The sequence below is a fragment of the Nannochloropsis gaditana genome (genome assembly GCF_000240725.1).
Source record: "Nannochloropsis gaditana CCMP526 unplaced genomic scaffold scaffold034, whole genome shotgun sequence".
NCBI classification, from domain to species: Eukaryota; class Eustigmatophyceae; order Eustigmatales; family Monodopsidaceae; genus Microchloropsis; species Microchloropsis gaditana.
Window position 1 is genome coordinate 19490 of NW_005803919.1, and position 24264 is coordinate 43753.

General features: G+C 53.4%; 4 protein-coding genes across 4 annotated transcripts; 2 read left to right on the forward strand and 2 right to left on the reverse strand.

The window, feature by feature from the left end:
* Positions 1-277: 277 nt before the first annotated feature.
* Positions 278-1476, forward strand: NGA_2097500 (metallo-beta-lactamase family protein; the record flags this gene model as incomplete). Its single annotated transcript, XM_005856145.1, has 1 exon — positions 278-1476. A coding segment is annotated over one exon (1172 nt), but the record flags the coding sequence as incomplete, so codon positions are not given.
* Positions 1477-3493: 2017 nt separating this feature from the next.
* Positions 3494-4876, forward strand: EXT2 (glucuronyl/N-acetylglucosaminyl transferase EXT2). The gene has a single exon (XM_005856137.1). It carries the CDS (start codon positions 3598-3600, stop codon positions 4702-4704), a length of 1107 nt encoding a protein of 368 aa, XP_005856199.1. The 5' UTR covers positions 3494-3597; the 3' UTR covers positions 4705-4876.
* A 4631-nt stretch (positions 4877-9507) lies between these two features.
* Positions 9508-10347, reverse strand: NGA_2102100 (trna-specific adenosine deaminase). Its single transcript, XM_005856147.1, has one exon. It carries the CDS (start codon positions 10307-10309, stop codon positions 9593-9595), a length of 717 nt encoding a protein of 238 aa, XP_005856209.1. The 5' UTR covers positions 10310-10347; the 3' UTR covers positions 9508-9592.
* An 11066-nt stretch (positions 10348-21413) lies between these two features.
* On the reverse strand, positions 21414-21944 carry SSH (slingshot; the record flags this gene model as incomplete). The annotated part of the gene is made up of 1 exon (XM_005856140.1): positions 21414-21944. A coding segment is annotated over one exon (531 nt), but the record flags the coding sequence as incomplete, so codon positions are not given.
* Between the last annotated feature and the right edge of the window lie 2320 nt (positions 21945-24264).

Genomic DNA, 24264 nt, shown 5'->3' on the forward strand with positions numbered 1-24264 from the left:
GTCTGGGAGAACCACACAGCCCCACTGACCGCAGGCGCGTGCCTGCAAAGCAAACACCACACCCACAAGAACCGAGAAGCGCGCTGTAGTGGATTGAAAAAGATGGGACAGGCTGGATATGGCCCCGTGACAAACTATGTGACCGGAGCTATCCATTCCTCGGGCCCTCCTTCCAACCCTGAGCCCCTCCTCTCGCCTGGACCTCACGGCATAAGGAACAGTCATCTTCAACTTTAGACAACTTACCCCCCACATTCCACGTCCACTACATACGTCTCAGGAATTATGGCGTCGGACTTATCGCACGCACGGAGGAAGAGAAGAAAATGCAGTCACTTCTTTTTTTCATTCCTTTTTCTTGCAAACTTCTCCGTCACCTCGGCCTTCCACACCATGCTCCCATCCATGCACCGACCCGTGAAGGAAACGCGCCGCCGCACGCTCATGCGCGCGCGGGCGAAGGAAGAAAGCCTGGGTAATGCAGTGGACGCGAACTTGTACGTTGACCGCAGTTGCTCGGGTTGTGGAACATGTCGGAGCATCTGTCCTGGTGTCTTTGGTGACCTAGGGCTGCAATCGGTAGTGGAGAGAGAGCCTTTGGATAAAAACGAGACACGGGCTGCGTACCGTGCAATGGTCACATGTCCTATGGGTGCGATCAGATTGCGTAAGCCAGATCCTCTTGTGAAAGAGGTGGTGATGCACGACTTCCCCACCCCTCTGGATCCTGTAGCGCTTCCCGGAGTGTATTTTCTGGGATATCACAACCGGGAGAGCATGGGTGTAACGCCGTACTTAATCGTGCGGGACAATGGCGAAGGAAACATAATGATAGATGCCCCACGATTCAATGGACGACTGGCACAGCAGATCGAGTCTTTGGGGGGAGTCCGATACATGATAGTGACACACGAAGGCTCTGCGCCCCATCACGACCTGTGGCACGCCTTCTTCCCCTCGTCTGAACGAGTCGTGCACCGGATGGACGTGACGCGAGAGATGAGGGGGCAGGGTGGAGGCTATCCTTCAAGGAAAGGGACCTTGGCGTATCGACGACGACGTGAAGATCGTGGCGCTCCCCGGCTACTCTCCTGGCTCTATCGGCGTCCTTTTCCATCCCTCGTCAGTGAGCAGCAATGGAATAGAGGAGGATTCGAAATGGGGAAAGGATGGAGAGCGAAATGGCATCCTCTTCAGCGGGCGGACCCTGGGGTGGTCTGCCCGCTTGAATCGCTTGGATGGCTTCGCGCAATTTTCTCGCGGAAGCTTGAGGAAACAGCAGCGAGTATCAAGGGGCTGGGCAAGGAAGACTTTGCGTGGATACTTCCCGCGGAGGGGCTCAAATTCCATCTGCCTGGAGGAGGGAATGCGGAGACGAGAGAACGTCTCTTGGCGGAGGCGGCCGAGTTGTTTCTGGCCCGGGGCCGCGTGGGCGGGCTAAATGTATAAAGCAAGCATGTCAATTAGACCCCGCGGAGGTGCATGTCGTGTCGATAATCTTCTTTTTCCATGCCTTGATTGTGCCTCTCCTCCATTCACCGCCCATCTTCCTCTTATCCCCCTCCTCGCTGTTCTCAATCCCCCCCTTCCTTCTTGCCCGCCCTCCTCCTCTTTCGTTGCCTGTCCTTCTTGCCCCGCTTCTTCCGCTCCAAATGCTCATGGACCTGCTCGTCAAAGCCCACCTCCATCAGCCTCATCCGCGCCGCCCTCGTTGCCTTGGCCACGGGGTTCAAGAGCCTCACCACCTCCTCCTCCGTCACCTCCTCGCACGCCGGCATTTTCCGCCCCGTTACGGCCTCCACCCCTTGCAACAAGGCCACATCGTACTGGGTGACCATGGACACCGCCCGCCCGTACCGTCCCGCCCTGGCCGTGCGCCCGACCCGGTGGATGTAGTCGGTCGAGAGCCGCGGGAGGTCGTAGTTGAGGACAAGGTCCACGTCGGGGATGTCGAGGCCCCGACTCGCCACGTCCGTGCTCACCAGCACACGCACCAAGGAGCTCTTGAACTTGCCCAGGGCCGCCAGACGCCGTTTCTGGCTGAGGACTGAGTGGAGGGAGACGGCCGTGAGCCCTGCCTCCAGCAGTACCTCGGCAACCTCCTGACAGCGTTGGCAAGTGCCTACGAAGACCATGGCAGATTTCACAGGGCCCGCGGTACCACTCTCGTCCCCGGCGCCCTTCGCACCCCGTCTTCCCCGCACGCTGTCCGTCTCTGTGCCAACGCCGAGCAAAAGCTTCTGAAGGAGCCGGATCAAGTAGCACATCTTGACCTGGGCGGGGACGAAGAGGTATTCCTCCTGCAGAGAGGCCGGCAAAGCCCGCGCCCGCGTCAGGTCGAAGAGCACGGGCTGCACGCGGGTCAGCCGCTTCAAGTCCTTCAAGGCATTGGTCATGGTCGCGCTGAAGAGGAGCGTCTGGCGGCGAGGATGCCGCATGGCCGCCAGTATCCCGGCCAAGTGCTGCTCGAAGCCGTCGCAGAACAGGCGGTCCGCCTCATCCAGCACGAGGAACGTGGCTTTGCTCAGATCAGGTGGGGCCGCGCCCCGAAGATGATCCCACAGCCGTCCCGGTGTCGCCACGACTACATGAGGGCGCCGAGCCAGCTCTACCGCTTGTTGGACCATGCTCTCCCCGCCTATGACCACGCAGTGCCTCAGGCCTAGCGGCGCGCCCAGTGCCTGGAATTGCTCTGCGATCTGAATAGCGAGCTCCCGCGTGGGGGTCAGGACCAGCCCAAACACCCCGTAAGGGTCTTCTGACAGGCGGTGCAGCATGGGGAGGGCAAAGGCTGCCGTCTTTCCCGAACCGGTTTCCGCACATCCCATCACGTCCCTCCCTTGCAAAATGGAAGGAATGCACTGTTCTTGCACCGGTGTCGGGCGTTTAAAGCCCATAGCATTACATGCTCCTTGGATCCAAGGGGCCAGTCCCAGTTGTGTCCAACAGCTTGACGACAATGAGTCCGAGCCCGCGTCCACGCCCGCCTCCTGCACTGACTCTCGTCCTACGCCTTTAAGCTGGGAGCCCCCCACCGCAGGCGCCGTGCCAACCTTAGCTTCCTCCTCCACTACTGACCGGGGCCGCTTTTTGCTTGCTTTTCTAAGTACCTTCGAGGAAGTCGCGAATAGTGATACCATGGTTGCCAAGCACCGGAAGATGCTCGATCCAGGGGCCCTCACTCCTCGAGTAGCACTAGGATTGTAGCGGTGTACCCTGTGACCTGGCCTGTTGGGCTTGAAGGCATTACAGACTAATGTCAAAATGCTTGTCTTCAATGGCACTTTACCTGATTACACACAATCAGTAAAAATGTCGCTGGAAACAAACAAACGTAGCGCTAGAGGAGAGGTTAAGGCAGTATCAACCAACCTCCTCCTCGTGTGGCAGGCCTCGGTAGACCGTGACGCCGTACCCAGTCTAACCACGACCAGCGTTATTTCACTCCTCTTGCCATTTACATACTTTCTTCGCAGCGATATCAGACAGATGGCTTTAATGCCACGGTCTCGGAGACGCCGCTGCGACCAGAAAGGCAGGCCTCTATGGTGATCATCCAGTGACGCAAAACCTCACACCTCCTGGTCCCGCCCATCGATGCGCCGCCCTAATCATCGCGTAGCAGGCTGGAAGCCCTTCGATGGTCTTGAGTGTGGTAGACGGACAGATAACAATTGCTTCTTATCACTTGCGTCGCGCTTCCGGGGATGGTCTACCAAGAAATGCTATTACTTGTTCGCCGTCTTCATAGTGGGCTGCCTTCTACTGCACTTGTCACACACGGCCTTGCAAATGAACTTCCGAGTCGATTTTCTCCCGACAACTTCACCAACGGGTGGACCATTTGGGAGTACATACACAATCCGCGTGAACACCTTTCGGCGGAATGACATGCTGAAAAGGTTTTTGGGCCATTTCGCAAGGTGCCCTAACGTACAGGCAATCCAAGTTATTTGGTCCGACCAAGGATACGACCCTCCCTCTCTCATGGACTGGGCAATCCCCCTTTCAACACAAGAATTGTCAAAAGTAGCATTCGAAGTCCAGCCTACGGATAGCCTCAACAATCGCTTCCGGGCACTTTTGCCTGTACCCACTCCGGCAGTCTTGTCCTTGGATGACGATCTGGTAATCCCATGCGAGACCTTGGATTTTGCCTATTCAATATGGCAAGCGGCGCCTCAATCACTGGTTGGGTTCACACCCCGTTTGGTAACCTGGGACGGGGAGACTGCCTCTGGCGTCGTCGCTGGGAAGAAAGTGACGGAATTGGAGGCAGGAGAGGGGGCAGGCCCCGGTCCCGGTGCTGCTGGCAGCTACCGATACCTGAGCTCTTTCAAGCACGTCTGGTGGCACGGACGCTACAATGTGATACTGACTAAATGCTGCTTTCTGCACAGGGACTTCCTCTCCCTGTATTTCTCGTCCCTAACGCCTGAGGTCTTGCAGTACATCGACGACCGCAGAAATTGTGAGGATATCGCTATGCAGTTCGTGGTCGCCAACCACACGCGTGGGGCCCCTCCGGTCTGGGTTCAGGCGCGATTTACAGATTACGGGCAAAAGTCAGGCATCAGTCAGGGAGAGGACCACGCGCGGGAGAGGGGAGCGTGCGTGGGGCGTTTGGTGAAGGAGTTTGGGAGCCTATGTCTCACCACGACGTCGCTCAAAGCCATAGATGCCCGAAGGTCCTGGATCTGGTAGCTCCAGCGACCTTTCGAAAACTTAGAAATCGCCATCTCACCATTGGCAGGTCTTCGCCTTGAAAAGCAGCTATTTTTGTTCCTGCGGCTCAGGTGCTGCACGCTAGAGCTTGGGTTGTCTCCAGGGCTCTTCCTGTCAGGCGGGCCTTGTCAATGCCGAAGCATTATGTAATCTAGGGCCCCAGTGTCATTGTGGCATTGATGCCGTGTTTGCTTGCATAGATGAACACAAATAAGAAGAAGTTCCTTCGGCATGTATCAAAAGTACGCACGCAATTAATACCAGCTTCCAGATCAGGCACAGGACACGCCCACTTGCTGCCTACGTTGCTTTTTATTTCCTCCTTATCCAATAACAATCGTATCCTCCCGTTGCAAGTGTGTTCCCCCAACTTCCTGGAGATAGCACTCGCGTCCCACGCAAGGGTAGCCTGTGTTGCACTAGCGATGTCTCGCCCATTCGGTTCCTGCGACAGTGCAAGACATCCGGCTTATGCTTACGTGGACCTAGTCACCGAGCGTCAAGCCGACGGACAGCTTCCCCTGGTGGCGAAGCGGGTCAAAGGCTTTAAGGAGAGGAGAAAACTCAAGGGGTAGACATGCTTTGCCGCGGCTATTCGGACAGCGAGGGAGGAGAGTTGGAAAGTCGGCCCCGGAGGGTCCTAGGCGTGTGTTTCTCTTTCTCCTCACGTTGAATTGTGGCCCGGATGATATCACCCACACTGGCAACGATAGTGTGCACTAGCAGCCGAGTGCGGAAGAGGATGAAAAGGTCACGTTTGACATGTGAGCGACGAGTATGAGTGGATATGCATGTGTGGATATGTGAAGCTTTATCCCCTTCGGCTACGGGGCTTTTCAAGGTCTTGCAGACGTATAAACATAATTCTTTTGACTTAATTTTTGAAGGTCAAGTTACCTCATTCCGCGATAACGTGGTACACCTCATCGTTACTGTCCCGGGAATCGCTGTGTTCCTGACGGCAGACCGCCCTCGTTGGCACGTCTTCGCCGCTTAGCACGTCATTTTTCCCGACGCCGGGTCCCAGGCTTAACTTCTCGAGCTTCTCCTCGATCGTCCGCATCCTGTCCGCCAAAAGCGAGAGTGTCCGGGTTAAGTGCGTCGGGCTGAAATCCCTCTCCCCTTCCTCAGCTTCGCAGTGCCCTGATACCCCTAGTTTCTCCCTTGCTTTCCGTTGCCACCCGGCCCCAGAGACTGCCTGCGCTTTGACTCGGCCTTGTGAACTGCTGTCTTGATGCATTCCAGGAAAAGATGATGCTGGGGCGGCCGTAGGGACCGCAGTCCTTGCCCTCTCCTCTTCTCTGGTCTCCTGCTCCTCCAACTCCGCGAGCAAAGGGGGCGCCGAGGGTTTTTCAACGTGGTAATCGACAACATAGTCCTGCTGCCAGGCTTTCGATGTCTCTGCCTGCTCTCCCCTCTGAGGCTCTCCTCGATTTCTACTGAATGCGGAGAGCTGTCCCCCCTCCCTCTCCTCTGTTTCCCAATATTGATCTCTTCCTGCGACCGGAGATGGTCGCTGATACGCAGGCACGGGCACGTCCATTTCATACTTATGGGCATAAGCGTAGCGTTGAGGTATGTAGGGCGGGCGAGCGTGAGGGGCGGGAGATGTGGAGGAGGAAAAGGGCCAATCGGCGTCGGCCTCTTTTGCGGTCACCGTGGTGCGGACCCGGTTGTAGGGCGCTAGATTCGAACGCCAAACCATGACCGTCCTGTCTTGCATCCCCGCAGAGGCGAATAGGGAGCTGTCGGCGTCCGGACTGAAGGCGGCTTGAGCGATGCGTCCCCGATGCCCGTGCACCGTGAATAGCAAGCGAGCTTCCCGCACGTCCCAGACCTTTAAGGTGCCGTCTTGAGAAGATGTCAGGACAAAGTTGCCCGACGAGTGGAAGGCCACGGAATTGATACCCTCTGCATGCGCGGGCGCGTATTGCTGGACCAGATCCTGCGTCCGCGTATCCCAGATGCGTAGACACCGATCCCGGCCCCCCGCAGCCAGACAGGCACCGTCCGGATGGAAGGCCACCGCACACACCGCGTCTTTCGCCTCCGTCAAAACGCCCAGACACTCCCGGTTCTGCACGTCCCACAGGCGGACGGTACGGTCCTCGGATCCGGACGCCGCCATCAGGGCATCAGGGCTGAAGGTGGCTGAGCGCACCCAATGGCTGTGTCCTTGCAAGCTACCTCGAAAGCGGCGGTCGTGCAACGATATGATTTTGACGGTCTTATCGTCTGACCCAGTCAGCAATAGACGACTGTCCGCTGAAAATGCCACAGAGCGCACCGCACGCGAATGATTTTTGAGAACCAAGGCTCGTCCTCGTGCGGATGGCTCCCATAATTTAACGATGGCATCCCCCCCTCCCGAGGCCAAATAGCGGCCCGATGGGGAATATTGCACAGAATGTACGGGTCCTTTATGACCCGGGTACCGGAAAGCGCGCTGTTCGGGCTTGAAGTGCCAGACATGGACAGTGCCGTCCTCAACACCTGAAGCGAGCTGCTTGATCGTGGGACTGAACGCGAGGCTCAAGACACCAGCTCTATGACCACGGAAAGTTCGCTCCAACTCTGGTGTCACGAGTTCATCGGCATCTAGCAGGGAGGAGGACGTTATAACCATGATCCTTCAACCTGTGTTGTGAATGTCGATGGGACCGAAACGTCAAATTTTGCAACTTAGAAGAACGCTCGCCGAGGCGACGCTCGAAAAGTAAGCGAGGCCCCCCGTGACAATGCTTACACGGACCCCCCCAAAAAAAGGACAACCTATATTTCTTCGGCACGGCCACTCAATTCATCAGAGGCTCGTCCCACACGCAGGTGTGCCAGCGCCGCTTGCATTGGCTTGGAGGAAAAAAGAAGGGGAGGGGCAGCCTATAAAATTTATGGCATACAGGGATACCAGCACTTCCGCAAGCTTGTGCTGAACTTTGTACACAAGTCAAAAAGCTCCGACACCAGACCAGGAAATAGAAAACAAGGAAGAAGATATGTATTCAGCATCCGGCACAATTTATCTACTAAAATTTCGATAGGTCGAAGCAAAGTTCAAGATAAATGAGTGTAGTCACCATTCTTGTTGTCTACATCACCCTCATCGCATTTTTGATCTGGGTCTGCGTTCTTGCGGATCCCAACTCTGACACACTAGGTAATGTCATGGCTATGGCTCCAAGTACAGTCTAGGCGGTTTTTGGTGGTGGTATGGTTGCTTCTTCCGCGTAGAGACGTGAAGCTGCCGAGTCACGGGACAGGACAAACCTTGTCGAATACCAGTCATCCATCTATTTCCACTCACTGCCAACAGGTGGAAGGCTCAACGTCTTACTCACGGAGGAGATCCCCACTCGCATCACATTCAATCTTCGCCGCCGCCTCCCCTCGAAAGTCTTCGACGCCCTCGCAAAGGCCTATGACTACATCGTCCGTCAACGCAACCCCATCCTGCAATGCCTATACCTGCTTCTGTTCCTGGGCTCTTTCGCGACCTACTTGTACGAGGGATGGGGTCGCATACCATTGGGGGACCTCGCCCTTTCCGTCGCCCTTGTCCTGGCGTGCCTCGCGTCTTTCGTTGTCGCCTGCTCGGTGCCTGCCGGGACCATCTCGCCCTCCACATGGGAGCGATACGACAACTACAAGCCAGACAACGTCATTTACGTCGCAGGGAGAGTCTGCCCCACATGCGACGTCGTGAAACTGGCACGGTCGAAGCATTGCCGCTTGTGTGGAGTGTGCCAGTCTCGCTTCGACCATCACTGCGGCTGGCTGAACCAGTGCGTGGGTGAGGTCAACTACCGGCATTTCCTCTTCTTCCTCGCCCTTCACAGCTGCACATTTCTGTACGGCAGTTCTCGACTTTGGGGGATCCTCCGTAGGGAGATGATTAAAAACAAGCTGTGGGATGCGACCTTCTACAGCCCTTCGTCCGGGCAGACGGTCGGGTCGAGTCCCCTTGTCGTGTGTCAGTACCTTGTAGTGCATGAGGGCGCGGTCTGCGGGGTCCTTGCCCTCGCCTTTGTCATGGCTATTGTCCTGGCAGGGTTTTTGCTTTACCACCTGTGGCTTGCGGGGCAGAACACGACAACGAACGAAACTTTCAAGTGGGCGGAGGTCCGATTGAAAGTGAAAATTGAGCGAAGCCAAGCGCGGAGGGCTCACGAAGCCTCAGGTACGCGACGGGTAGTTCGAGGGGGAAGTAGAGGCAGCAGTCATGCGCATACAATAGAGATAACACGCTGAATGTGGTTCGTGTACCAAGCATCAGGGGTATCGCGCCCTCGTGGCGCCTGAAACGCCTTCCCTCACTGTCCTCCACGACAGGTGGCGCTCTTCCGTTACGCCGCATCGCCGACCCTGTCAACTCCTACAACATCTCACTTTACGAAAACCTCATGGAGGTGCTTTTTCCGCGGAGCGAAAGGCGGGCCCAAAATTCGACGGGACGAAAGGCCGTATCGCCGGTAGCGACAGAGTCAGAAAAGCTCTCCACGGAGGCCAGGGAAAAGATCGAGTAAAAAGAAATTATTACAGCAAATATGCCCCGCGGTTGTCTTGACAGATAAGCGCAGCTTCGGCGCGGATCACTAGATTGTGCATGCTCTTCGCTTCTTCTCAGTCTGCTGACGTGCGGGGTGGGTGAGACAGTGACAAGAGCTGCCAGGGAGGCGAGAGACCTTCAATCAAGTTTTCTGTGGAAGGCTTGTGATGCAATGCTCTCTTATTTCCACATATGGTGAGGAGAGAGGAAATCATGAGAAATGACACCACAATAAGCACAACTTAACTCGGCCCTCGTGTGTGACACATTGGCCGCTACTTTTGTATATATTTACATCACCTCGAATTTAATGAACAATCGCTATGTTACAGTATCAAATCTTTTCTCCTCTCTCTGTGCCTCGCGCACCTTTGTCGCCATTCTCTCGCTTTCAAGCCGACGCTCTGCGAAAAATCTCTTCATCAAATCACCACATTGCGCCGCATGGACCCCTCCTTTGACCTCTAGAGTGGAATGAAACGGATGCGGTGCCTGCTCCAATACCTTCACATAGCTCTCAATGGCTCCAAGTAATGTACTACGTGCTCCATACACCACGCGTTGAACCCGAAAGCTTTGCACCGCGCCCAAACACATTAAGCATGGCTCTAATGTCACGTACAGCGTACAATTTAACATACGCCATTTACCTTGGCCGTGGCGAGCTGCACCAAGCGCGGCTGCTCTCAGACATTCTAATTCAGCGTGTGCACTTGCGTCTCCTGTGGCTTCCACTCGATTGCGCCCTGTCGCAAGGACTTGACCCTCACTCGAGACGAGGACGGCGCCAACTGGAACTTCTTTGGCTGCGAAAGCCGCCTGAGCCTCAATTAGCGCCAAGGCCATATATTTTTCATCTTGATTTTCCCTCAAAGATGCGGAAGTAGATATACTATTGACAGCAAAGCTTCGTGCGTGGGGAGAAGACAATCGACAGGTGTGGAGAAAAGCATGCGTAGGGAGCAGGATCGGGCACAGCAGAGACAGTAAGGCCAAGAAAGTCACGCTTCGTGGCTGTAGGGCTTTTCCACAAATCATACTGCCACCTGCTCAGCGCGTAGCCTTTCGCTGTGTTTGTAAGTGTAAGTACTTTTCATTGTTGCCGTAAAGAGCGCATATGCTGCCGTGGCGGGTTGCCGCCGCGAACGAAGGGGCACTTTTCATCACAAAACTTCAACCTCGTTATTCGAATTTATAATCTCTCGACCAAGCTCAGGCACCCAATTCTTCAGACGGCGACAAAGACAGTCCATGGAGGATATCCGGTCGCAACGTATTTCGGTGTCACAATCGCAACATACTGCGACGTGACCGGAAATTATCGTTTTCCTTGATGGCCCATAAAGTAATTTTCAATCAGCTATCAGAATCTACGCTTCAGAAAGACTTTTCGAAATAACTTGATAAGAATAATAAATCGACCTGTGATTTCCTCAAACAGTTGAAGCTCAACAAAGTTTTCGAAATAACTTGATAAGAATAATAAATCGACCTGTGATTTCCTCAAACAGTTGAAGCTCAACAAAGTGCGGAGGGTCGTCTCCCCTCTGCATAGACGGTAAACATGCCGGATCGTTTTCCTCGAAGGCTTCGGCAGCGTCGGTGGGGAAGGCGTCTGCTAATATCACTGCTCGTTGGGCTAGTTCTTTTATGCACGGTATTTTCCGTCTTGAGTGGTCAATATATGGTGTTGCAAAATGCTCCCGATACTATCCTACATAGCTTAAAGGCAAGCCTTTCTGCTCAAATCAGCAACCAAAGGTCATCTGAAGAGACACATTATGCTGGTTTTCAGGAAGCGACTTCAAATTTGGCAGCACCCGAAGCAGTAGCGACAGAACTTGTGAGCGAAACCTTGGCAGTTAGATCATCGTTTGATGTCGCGAGAAAAGGTGGGATGTCATATAGGAGCATGCACAACAACTCCGAAACATCTGTCCCTATCTCAAAGTCTCCCGAGAAAGAGGAGATGCAGAAGTCACTGGATGGACCGAAGGAGGAATCAAATCAAACGTCCTCCGTCGCTTTTAGCGCATCTAAATCGCACTCTGAGAGTGAGGAAAGAAAGAGCCGAATATCGCCACGTGCAGCAGGTCCGAAAACTGAAGCCGCCATTCTCAGATGCCCGAACAGCCCGATACGCAAGTCGGGGGAAGACGGCAGCATTGTCTATTGGAGAACGTGGAGGGATGAAGAGCTTGCATGGTCAAGCTCATTTAAATCAAAGCACGGGGAGGATCCTAAATACGTGACCTTCGAGCCTGACGAGGGCGGATTTAATAACATACGAATGGCCTTGGAGATCGTCGTGGTCTTCGCCCTTGCCACCGGTCGCACGCTGGTCCTTCCTGATGAATATCCAATGTATCTCTTGGGAAAAGGGGGCGCGCTCCAGGAATTTGGCGATTTCTACGACATTTCTTCTTGGCAAAAATACTTGGAGGTGATGCCAATGCATGAATACTTGAAGAAAGAAGGACTGACTGGAGGCCTGAAGAATAAAGAGAGGCCGCCGGGGAATGCCACTACGTTTGACCGCCAAAAAACGTTATGGGATTACATTCGACGGGCAACAGATGTATTTCCTGTTGGGCCCGATGCCCACGTCGTCGCTTTCGGACTCCCAGCGCATGTCAATACCTCAAAGGCTCTGCATGAATATCATCCCGAAGCAGATGCCATTATCGACGGACGAAATCTACTGTGCTATGGCTCTGACTTGCACGCTAGAAAATCGCTGCATTTCACATCCATGTACAACGGAGGAAAACGTTATTTGGCTCATTTTTACGGATTTTTGTATTTTGCAGACCAAAAGGTTGACGCTTTCATGAAACGCTTTGTTCGCGATCACATGCATTATCGAAATGACATATTTTGCCGCGCTACAAAGGTGATCGATTTGTTGAGGAGGAATGCAAGTGATAAAAACGGAGGGTACGATGCCATACATATCCGACGAGGGGACTTCCAATTTAAAGAGGCGCGCCTCGACATAGAAGATATTTTTAAAGCAGTGGAGGATGTAATTGATCCTGGGTCACTAGTGTACATAGTAACGGATGAAAAGAACTCAACGTTTTTCGACCCTGTACGTGATCTGTACCGTCTCCGGTTTTACGAAGACTTTTACAAGGCGGCTGGATTGGAAGATATGGATCCCAACCTTACGGGTATGGTAGAGCAAATAATCGCCTCAGGGGCGCGTACGTTCGTGGGCACCTACTTTTCCACGTTTACCGCCTTCATCACACGTATGAGGGGTTATCTTGGAAGGAATCCAGGGTTCTATTATCTTGAAAAGTTCAAATATGCCTTGCAGTCCCCAGGCAAAAATTTCTACGCGTCAAGAGCGAATTTCGTCCGAGAGTGGCCGGTTGCATACACTAATTTAGACTTAGCATGAGAGCTTGTTGTCGATGTGACTGACTTTCTCCCCTCGTTTCTCGCATGTACACAAATTAAGAGCTAAACGTGATTCTCACCAGGAACATTTACGCATGCATTTGCCATCTTATTTTGAATGATACATTTCTTCGCATTTATGTTGCTCCCTCACCGGACCGCCGCTGGGCCTGTACAACAGCTCCTGTCCGTAGCCATCCTTGAAAGCCTCTCCCAACCAGGTCATCAAAGGCTAAAAACTGCCCGAAGTAAATGTTCGCCTTTTCTCGCCGATAGGAAGCCAGCATTTTAAGTACGGGGGCTACCTGTGCCGGAAGTACTTTTTCGACGTCTGACGTCATCGCCGGGTCCAAGCCCTTCTTTGACGCGGACAGATCGCAACGATGATCAATGTTTACCATGGAACACCTCGCGCAAGGGCCCGTTACTTTAAGCCTCACGCCCATCTCTCTAAAACCGACCTCCCTTCTTTGGCCTCCACCCTCATCTCTATCTCCGGGGAGGACATCAACGCTTTTCCATAAGTCCTCTTGGTGAGCCACACCGCCGTCAATCACCAAATTGGGCCTGAAGTTTTCTAATGTCACATAACAGCGGTCGCTTCGCACACCCTCATAACAGAGAGCGTAGTCCAAATCGACTTGCTGAGCAATGAGATCATTTAGATGGGCCACCGATGCTGAGGAGATGAGCAGAAACTGGGCCTCGTTGGTGAAATTGATCTCCTTCCGCTCTGCCCTGTCTCCTGTCGTCGTCGCGACAGGATCTGTTCTGTGAGTCTCCACAACCGCTCGGGACCGGCGCTTCTGGGAGTACGGACACGCTCGCACCAAGCTACAACTTCGCTTGAGAAACCTCGTGAACCAAGCGTCTATGCCCGCAGCGTCTTGATAGCCCAATCCTTGGCATGCCTCCCCACATACACTCACATCCCGGACATGGTCAGGAGTGGGCACAAGGCGGACACTGAGAACAAGATCCGGCATCCCTGGTGCCGCTACCACTAGCTCTTGTCTCTCGAGATCAACGTGGGGTCTTATGAACCGCATCTGGGCTACCTTGTTCAGACGCAGTGCCTGGCCGTGCCCGTCCACCAGGGCCCATTCTCGGTCGAAAAGCAATCCCGTGGGACCGACTGGCCATGCTTCAACAGACATTGCCGCGCACGATTTGATGGGGTACAAAAAGATACTGCCAAGGCGCAGTGTTAAGGGCGAGGGAGACCCAAGGGGTTCCTTTTTATCCAACGATAGTGCAAGGAAAGGGGGTGTCGACGCGTCCGCTGCCTCCGCCTTGGCCGTTTTGCTCACAAAATACTTGTCGATTACATGCAAAAATGCAGTCACGTCTTCCCAGGTCGACATGTAGCCAAAAGAGACGCGCACCGCCCCCGTGGGTCTTCCCTCTATCAAGTCGTTGTCGTCCCAACACACATGCCCAGCGTTCAGCTGCGCTTGCACGTCCTCCACGGACAGCCCGAGAGCCTCCTGACAAGCCCCCGGATTGCAAAAGCAGCCCGTGCGAAGCTGTATGCCATGCAAGGTCGCGATTTTCTCCACCTCCGAGTACCCGGCAATCGATCCGTCTGCCCTTCGCACATTGAACGTGACTACTGGTCCTTGCCGCGCAGGACTGGCGGGAGACAAACTGTACATGACGCACACGTGCTGGCCGTTGGCATGTCGAAGGCTTGAGAGCTGCTCGTAGCAGAACCGCGTCAGCGCCCACGTGTGTGCCCTGACGCGTTCTATTCCCCCGAGGACTTCGTCGAGAAAACGAAACCCTTCTCTCAGGGAAATAATGCCCAAGAAATCCTCCGTGCCGTCCGCCAAGCGCCTGGCTGGCTCAGGCCGCAAGAGTCGATAATCCGTTTCGGGTACGGCAGCCAACACGGTCCCACCACCAAAATACCGGCGGCGCACATGGCAAGAGTGGGTGTTGAGAGGAATGTGCGGGGCAGCGGAACTCCCCCGGGTCTCCGAGAGCCAGCGGCGGGCGAGGGACGACCGCACCAAGAGGCAGCCCAGCCCGGTGGGGTACCCGAATAATTTATAAAAGCTCAGAGAAAGCATGTCCACCTCCCCTTCTTGGAACGAGCCCAGGTCCAGAGGGCTTGTACCCACATACTTTGCGGCGTCCAGTAGCACGCTCACGCGCTGCCCTGCGTCGGTTGTCCGAAGCCGCGCCAGGGCCTGCCGCAAACGTGCCCAGTCCAGCGTCCGCCCGGAGAAGTTGCACTCGGCAGGGAACACCAGCAAATGCTCTGTCTCGGGAAACGTCTCGGTGGGTCCGTCTTCTGTGCTGACGCCATTCTCGTGACGGGGGAATGGGGAAGAGGAGCCAGTCTGGTGCATTGCTTCGTGCAGAGCAGCCGCCAGGGCCACATCGGCCTTCTCTCCGTACTGGACAGAGGGTGGCAAACAGGCAAAACCCGCTCCAGCCTCCAGCGCTATTTCCCGCATACCCAAGACACTGGTGTGGGCGTTGTGCGCGTAGATCAACCGACTTGTCCCGTGTCCGCGCCAGGGGAAGAGCTCGGCGGCCATCTTGAGTGCTGCTGTGGCGCCTGATGTGAAGACCACGGTCCAGTCCTCAGGAGGGGCGTGAAAATGGGCAAGCACAGAGCTGCGCGCCTCCTCCACTAAATCTGCAGTGGCACTTGCCACGGGCCCCTTGCTATGTGGGTTACCAAATATGCTTTCTTGCAAGTGGGAATGACAACGGGCTATCTGCGATTGAGCGTACAACGTGGCTCCAGCATGATCCAGATAAATAGCGCCCTGAGGATTTTCACGAGGATGATAAAGGGCAGGAAATTCTTGCCGTCGTAACGTGTCGACGGGTACGAGCTCCGCATCTGAACAAGGAGTAGGAGTTGCGGAGTCCTGCCGGGCGTGCTCAAGCGCGCCCACAATCAGCTTTCCGTGTGTGGGCTTACTACATAAGCTGGAGCCAGGATTTGGTTCAACGTCCCTGCAAAGTGTCGTCCTCGCAGACTCCTGAAACTTCCCCGGTTCCGCCTGCTTTTCGATGTTGAAGGCGCATGGGGCGGCACTGCCGCCATTGTCCTGGGTGATCTCTCGATATCCGTATGCAGCGTACACGTCCAGGAACGCTGCTTTGCTCAAACGAGCTGCACTCGGATGAATAGAGGTCACTGAAGGATCTGGGATGGCAGCCATTTCCTGTTTTTTGTCATCCCATGTGCTGCGATTTATAAGCGACGCATGTGTGGGGTGATGTTGCCTGTGATGCATGTACAGAACGATGATACAATTTGAGGAAAGGAAACACTCGTCACAGGTATGGAAACCAATTTTCCCCTTTAAATTTCGTCCTCGATTACGAAGAGTCAAAAATGACCCGCGTTGAATTTGCGAACCAAGAATGGGGGGCTGCCTGACTTGCTGCCTCGTGCTCTCCCTCTCGCTGCCTCGCGCGAAGTCTCGCGTTCGATTATGTCACCATGTTCCTGGAACCCCTCAATACCCTCTGCCTTTGCTCATGCCCAGCACTAAGAGAGGGAGCCTTTTGCAATCAAGCTGGCCTGTGGGCCGCGGGCGTGGCGGAGGAATATCACGAGGAAAAGGCGAGACGCAGCTTAGGAGGGCGTGACGGCTACCTCCGGTCTTGTTCCACCTTCCTTGGCACCGCTTTCCCTCTCCTTTCCTCTTCAACAAAGCACGGCCTCCTCCTCCGTTGTCACGACGGAACCACGCAGCACGTATGGCGACGCGGGATTTGACACGGAAGTACGTCGACTACAGGACAACGGCCAAGGTAAGATGGCGGAAAGATTGGGGCCGAAGCGGAGCTCAGGAAGGTGGGGATAGCAAATTAGACACTGGGTGAGCAAAAATATGGAGCAGCAAAGCGCATCGGATGGCATGTCATGTGTACAGAAACATAGTGTAGGGATGAACAGGGCAGCCCAAACCGCTACGTAAATTCCCTGTTGATCGGACCACTGAGACGTTATGACCTCTACTGTATATGACGACTCAGCGATTTTTCAGACGTTTCTCTCGAAATATCATAGCTCAAACTACACTTCGTACACATATACAATAAGATAATAGGTCGCAATTCTCTCTCCCCCCTCAGCGGCTACACGATGGACAGTGGCCTCTTGGAGGACGCTTCTCAAGACAGTAACACAGGGTGGGCGGCCGCACGCATGCAATTACCGCCAGCATGGGTTGATTTAGTGGACCGTGTGGATACATTGACGGCCCAAATAGAGGCCAAAATGAAGGAGTTGGAGGCTCTGCATCGAAAGCGATTGTTGGTGGGGTTCGACGACAGCGAGGCGGCGCGCGAGCGGGACATCGACTTCATGACGCAGGAGATCACGGGGATGCTCCGGGAGGCGGAGTCGGCGCTCAAGCAGCTGGGGGGGGGAGGGGCAGATGGAGGAGGAGGGACGGAAAAGCTTGTGACACGGAATGTACAAAAATCCATGGCAAAACGAATTCAGGCGTTGTCGATCGAATTTCGGGCCTCGCAGAAGCATTACATGGCTCAATTAAAAGCACAGAAGTCGGGCGCCGCTCCACTCTTCGACTTCCTTGCTGCCGGCCATGATACTTTGGAGACGGAGCGACGCGCGCGGGAAGAAAACGGGATGGAGGGTGGGTTCACGCCGGAGCAACTGGCAGTTTTGGAGGAGCAGGAGGTGACTACGGCGGAGAGGGACCGGGAGATCCAGCACATCGCCCGGTCCATCGAGGAGCTCTCGCAGATATTCAGGGAGCTGGCCGTGTTGGTCATCGACCAGGGGACCGTGCTCGATCGGATCGACTTCAACATGGAGCAGGTGGTGGAGCACACAAAGGAGGGGGTGCACCAGCTGGTCAGGGCCGAGGAGAACCAAAAGTCGGCCAAGGCGACGCGATGCATCGTCTGCTTGCTCTGCTCCATTTTTGTCATGGTCCTCATTCTTATCATCAAGCATCGGTGACTTCTGCCCAAAGGCCCCAGACATTTTCCCCCGAAAGTGCACATGTAGCCTATGGTAAACTGCTTTCTTCTTCCACCTTCCCCAATTCTTGAATCGAACCTTTAAGATGAGAACGCCATGACAAATGAGTGTCGAACTGTTTGTCAAGGTCTCCCGGAGACCTTGTGCCAAGACACGAAAGCGAGTCATTTTTCTGGCAAGCAACAAAAAGTACTTCTACTGTCTCCAGCGTCAGAAACGTCGGCTATTGCCTTTACTTTAAACATGGTATACTCATATGTTGTCAGTCTATACACGCGGCATATCCGTAAGGATGCCAACTCTCTAGTAAATTTGACTTTGTGAGCGTTTTCTCTTTCCCCCGTGGAACTCATGCTATCAAAATCGACCGACAAGACAGTCAGCTTCCCACCAGGAATAATTTCCTGTTGATCTTATTGACCTTCTTAAGGCGCGAAGCCCTTGGGAACATAGCGGTCCCATGCACTTGCCGAAGGCGTGGAAGCATGCGACGAGGGCGCCGATGGCTTGGCGGATGTCTTTCCTTTGCCGGAACCAGTCTGGCAGAGCGCGGCTTTCTCTTCTTTGCTCTGCGGAGCGAGGCAACCCTTGCAAACTGCACATTGGTACAATCCCACGCGCTCGGCCGAGTCCGTGACATGCGACTTAGCAAAGCATGCCCGGGTGCCATCAGCGGACATACCTGTGCGCTGTATACAATCGAGCAGGGTCAGATTTGCCCCGTCCCCGTGATGCTGACCCAAAGCTGCCATCCAACTTTCACACATAGCTTCAAGGCATCCCATGGTCACGGGAATTTTGATATTAGGATCCTCTGGGGCGCTTGATGGGTAGCCAGGACTCGGATTAGCGTGCGAGGAAGCTTTTGCTAAATACGCGCCAGGAAAAGCATCAGTAGCGCCCCCCTTAACATTGCTGACGGTATCTACAGCAAGAAGATACGGCTGTTCGTCCTCCGGTTTAAAGCTGTCTTTCGGGGACAAGGATGGAAAGGTCTTCAGTGGCCCGTCCTTGCCGGGGCTGGTTTCGTGCGGACTGGCCAAAGTGCGACCAGTGACTAAGATTACGACTACAAGGAAACATGCTGTGAGTAGTACGGTAGAAACTGCCAGCAATAAAGCACGCCATTGTAGGCGGCGTTCAGTACGGGGACTGTGGACAAAATTCCCCGCGTTTGTCGACTGTGATGATGGGAGCAGCGTAGACGCCTGACTTCGCCAGTTTGAAGAGAAGGACCCGTAACTTTTCAACTGAGGTGGTGGATCATCGGTAGGCCACGTTACAGACTCCCGCCGAACCACAGTAGGTGGCCTCACAGGCACGACGGATGAGGCCATGTGTAAAAGCGGGCGGAAGATGAGGGGAGGACCCTTGCCGTCAAGTCCCGGCCTTACTTCGGCCCAAGCGTCGCTATACCGCGAATCTGTGTAGCACGAAACGCAAGTGCAAAAGAAAGTTAGTCAAAAGTCTGAGCATGCCACATGAGGCAGACAAAGGTCTTCAGCGTGTGAGTGCACCGGTGAATGCTCTGGGGCGCGAGATGCACAGCGGCCCCGACTACGGGGGATTGGGCGAGCGGTCGGCTACTCGTGACGTCACGAAACCCTTTCGATGCGCGCGATGACGTGCCATGTCGTAACTACATGTTTACATGAAATCATTCGCTCACAATAAATTTGCTTTATGAGCTTTTAAAAACATGACAACAATAATAATCTTGACTGGCATCTCTTTTTCATGCTTTTCATAATTATATTTGAAGCAATTCCGTTTATTACATCTTATCGGTCAGTGTGTATGCTGTCTCAATATAGTTAAGTGGTGTGACAGATTTATACAATATTGATCTACAGGGCAATTGGAGTTTGTCATCGCAAATAGCTTCGGCTGCATTTATTTTAAGTGTAGTGTTCCTCGATTCATTTGGCCTTGACGAGAAGTTATGCTCATTGATACCCCTGACAGTTTCTAAAATTAATCTATGTAGTTGCTGCGATGACTATCTTAGAGCTGTCAAAACCGATGAATGGGAGCTGCTGGGAAGATTTAACGGCATGTTTGTGAGCCAAGGTGGTCGAATTGGATGGTGCCTTTGCTGATCGGTCGATGACCCGCTCTCCTGTAGCCTCCCTACAATCTCCATCAGATTTGTTTGCCGATCTTCCTATTGGCACACGTTCGGACCAATCCCAGCGCCCTATTTCTGCTCGGCAGTGCATTACAGGGCACAACAAAATGCCCTTCTCCGCTTCATTTACTATACTGTGCATCCATGGCAACACTTCAACGAGAATCCAGCGATTTTGACACGTTCGAAAACGACGACATGCCAATTCGTCCGCCTGAATGATTGCCAAAGTTCGCTCTCCCATCCCTTTTGAACCTTCCAATATGCGCATGCAGGCCCACACTTGACTTGGCTCTTGCGTCCGGGTAAGGTTGCTGAATGATCCGGGCGAGATTGGCGTCGATTCTGGCGCCTCATCCACACAAGGACTTGAGATAGGGGACATCGTTAAGCCCTCGGCATTATCAAGCGCGTGCAAGGGAGTAGGCATGTCCGAGGAAACAGGAGAGTAGAGCCAAGGGGACATCTTATATGTTGCGTTGTGACCACATTCCATCACAAATCGATGATGTGAAGGAGCTGGAGGTGGATGAGGTGACTCAGCCCTCAAAACATCCGGAAGCGGAGATGGTAATCGTTTAGGATGTTTCCTCCTGGAGAAACTCGCGGCTACGACCGTTGCCGCGGCCGCCATGGTCAGACTCGTCGACCGCGAGACGTCCGAATGAGGCGAAGAGGGCGGTACCGAGGACTGATTAGATGTGCAGGCGTGCGTGAGATCCTCCACACGCCTGCTATCATCGTGACAGCCATGTGAGAAATGAAAGCATTTCTCATCATCTAAACTAGCAACCCGATTTTTTGCGCTGTCAACGGTGGCGACGTCATTTTCCTCCCCCGACTCCTCATGAACCCCTTGCATCTCTTCCCATTCTGTCATCCCAACCTTTTCTTTTGCCTTCCAATCCTCGAAATCATTTCGCTGCTCCACTTTCTCCTTGTCCTTTTGCTTGTCCTCCTTCTGTACACTCGCAAAAAGACAGCGTTTCTCATTTCGTGGCTCATCAGGCTCTACTGCTTCCAAACTTCTCAAGCCTTCAGTCAGCTGCAGCTCTTGATCATCCTCTCCTTCACTGGACTCCGTTATCAGGACGTTTCCCAGCTTGAACAAGCGAGTAAAACATGCCGCACAGTGCAATCCTCTCTCAAAAGCCTGCAGGTGAGGAATTTTTGGGGTCTCTCCAAAGCTCGAGGGCGGCATGAGAGCAGGTTGTAAGTTGACAGGATCACGTATGGTCGCTACTTCGGGGCTTTTCCCCACGACCGGCAAGATGGGTTTGCTGAAGAAGATACGACCAGTGTCCTCGAAGTCTCTGATATTGCAGTCCTCCTCGCATGCTTCTTCTTTTGAGTCGCTTCGATAAGTGACTGTTCCACCGCTTCTTTGCACAAAGTGAAATGAAGGAGATCCGCTATTGTCGGCGTTAAAGCCTCGAAGGGGGCTGGCGCGGGAACGCCGCTCTCTCTTGCCAAAGACGGTGTGAATGCGATGAGGGTAAGGGCTATGTCGTGGCACCCCTTTGGTGCTTGACATGACTAATCTTTCCCTCCATACTTTTCGCATTCCGACCTCCTTGACGTATGGCTGGTGTTGTTGCCGTTTCGATTGCTCACAATCTGCGCTCTGTCCTGGATGAGGCTGTCGCTGATCTTTCTGCCTCTCCTGCTCTGGGCTGTGAAAAGAATAGGTTTCCCAGGTAGCCGATTGATTATAAGAGACGTTTTGCTTGTCTGCTTCCTTCGTGGATACGCGCGTTGATCCTTGACGACGTAGTTCGGCGAACGAGTGTAAACGGATTCGAAGCACTTGCTGATGAGCTCGGTAGACATCGCATGCCTGATCTTCATAGGCTTGAAGCTGCATTTCAAACCCTTGGTTCAGTTGAATGACAGGACGTGCAGCACGTACACGTGCAAATGCGTCCTCGAAGGTAAGCTTTAGCTTAGACATTAAGTAGGCTATTACGAGCGACGCAGAACGGGACCGACCCCCTGAGCAGTGGACCAGCACCCCAGTTCCTTCTTCAAGAGCTGTCTCAATGAAAGTGAAGGCGGCAGGAAGACATGCTAACAAATTGGCGGACTCGTTGTCGTGAAGGCTCAAATTGAAATAGGTGAAGAGTTCAGGAAATACAGACGGGACACCCGTGGCATTAAGGATGTGCGTAATGTCACATTTCCCTAAGGCATCGGAGTTGAAAGCACTGTGAACAGAGCCAATGTATATCCCGTGAATAACTTTACACGGTAGATCGTCCTGAACGAGGGAGGACTCAAGTGAAATTGGAGGCTTTTTACTAGCCCTGAGCATGGACAAGTAATTATGGCGAGATCGGAGCGAGACAGGCGTTTACTTGGCTTTTCCTGTTCGATGGTATTAGTTCGAGATAAGGGTATTAATATTGCGGTGTACTAGTATGGACGGGAGGTTGAAGGAAGGGGACTCTTTTGCCATTTTACGACATAACATTCAGGTAAGCATATACCACCCGCCACCAATTCGAAAAATGGACAAATAGTAAGTTTACTTTGTGGCTGATTACAAGTGGCACCAAAAATTCACTGCAAGTCTTTCGAATAAGAAACGTTGACCGAACCACGCGTAATCGCGCCGTCGATGTTCTTCTACGCTTTTCCTTCACGGGCACCGCAGGCACGAAAAGCAACAAAGTCTTGGCGAGAGAGCTAAGCTTCCTATTTCGTCATTACAAAATTTTACAAAAATAGACGCACCTCCAAAACCATGAAAAAGTCTGTACTACCGGCCATCTTAGTGGGTGACCGCCCTCTTGTTTCAAGCTGTTCAACGGATCCATCAAGGTATGACGTCATTGTCAAGAGGTTCATCTGCTAGCGAGACCTTATTGTGAATTTTAACGATTTAATAAAAACAATAACGGCCATATCGCAAAAAATCACAAGATATTCTCACAATTTCTCCCATTTTTTCTTTACTACCGCGATAAAGGAGGCAAATGTTGGTGAAGTCTACGCCAGAGAGTGTTGAAGACTGCAATGCTCGCCAGAACGCACCCTTTAGGTCTGCAGATTTGCTTCAATACGAGGTTTCGTCATCAATCGTCGGTTTTAGATCTTTTGTTGATGGTGGCAGCCACGATACTCCGTACAATAGTATGCAGCGCCGGCACAGCAGGTGACTGCGGCGCTTTTTCCTCAAGAGAGACACCTTCTTCACATGCGCGCAACAAGTCGGGATCGAGCGGCAGCTTACCGAGGAAAGGTACCTCAAATGCCGCTGCCATTCCTTGCGGGCCACTTCCAAAGGCGGGAAAAACTTCAGCCTGTACTACACAGTCAAGCAAGGATGGATCAACTTTTCGAAGAGCTTCTAATACCTCAGCTGTTTTGTCCTTTATCACGGGCTTGTCAGTCTCCATACTCTTGTCTCTTTCCTCAATTCCAGCCCCATTGCCATTATGTCTGGCAACTGGTTTCTCTAAAAAATTTAATGCCGTCAGTGGCACGTTGAGGCCGCTCATGTTTTCGACGACCCCCACAACTTGGAGGCCCGTTTTCTTGCAAAAATTCAATTCCTTGCGCACGTCTGCCATTGCCACTTCCTGGGGCGTAGTCACCACCACTGCTCCATCGATTCCACAGCCATCTTTCAGGTACTGAATGATCGAAAGGTGCTCGTCAGATGTTCCCGGTGGCGTGTCAATGATTAAATAGTCTAGCTCACCCCAGTCTACGTCCGTGAGGAACTGCTTGATCAGTCCATTCTTCCGCGGCCCTCGCCAAATGACGGCATCATCTGCGTTGGGAAGCATGAATCCAATGGACATGACACCTAGGTTGTCATCCACATACACGGGTGACCACCCCGCCGCGCTCTGATGAACCTCCTGCCCCGTCAAGCCCATGACACGGGGCACGCTGGGCCCACAAATGTCCACGTCCAGCAATCCCACTTGCAGGCCATGCTGTTGGGCCAAACAAAATGCCAATTGACAGGCAAAAGTAGTCTTTCCGACACCGCCCTTTCCAGAGAGCACCACCAGTTTGTGCTTCACTTGCGCCAATTTATCCTGGACGATTACAAGAGCAGGGTCTGGTTGTCGAGGTTCCCCCGAGGCACACACTTTTTGATTCGGACATCCAGCGCAAGTGCTGGCCTTACCAGCTTGTTCCGAGGTAGGACCGACACACCCCTCGTTAGCGTCAGGAGGTACGGGGGCTTGGGACCGGGCACCAGACGACGGTGGCGAAGACATGGTGCTAGTTCCTAGGCTGTGAGTAGAATGAATGTCGGCAAACGGCAAATTATACCACACAACCGTTGTATGAGAGCATTTCTCCCGCAACAATACTCGGTCTTCAGGAAAACGGTAAGACCGTAAGGTACAATAAACTAGTGTACAGATGAAATTCTCTGTTGCCCCTAGAAGCGAAGGATCATAAACAAGTTAAAAATTTTCATGGCTGTGATTAAAAAGATGCATCACCATACGACAGCTT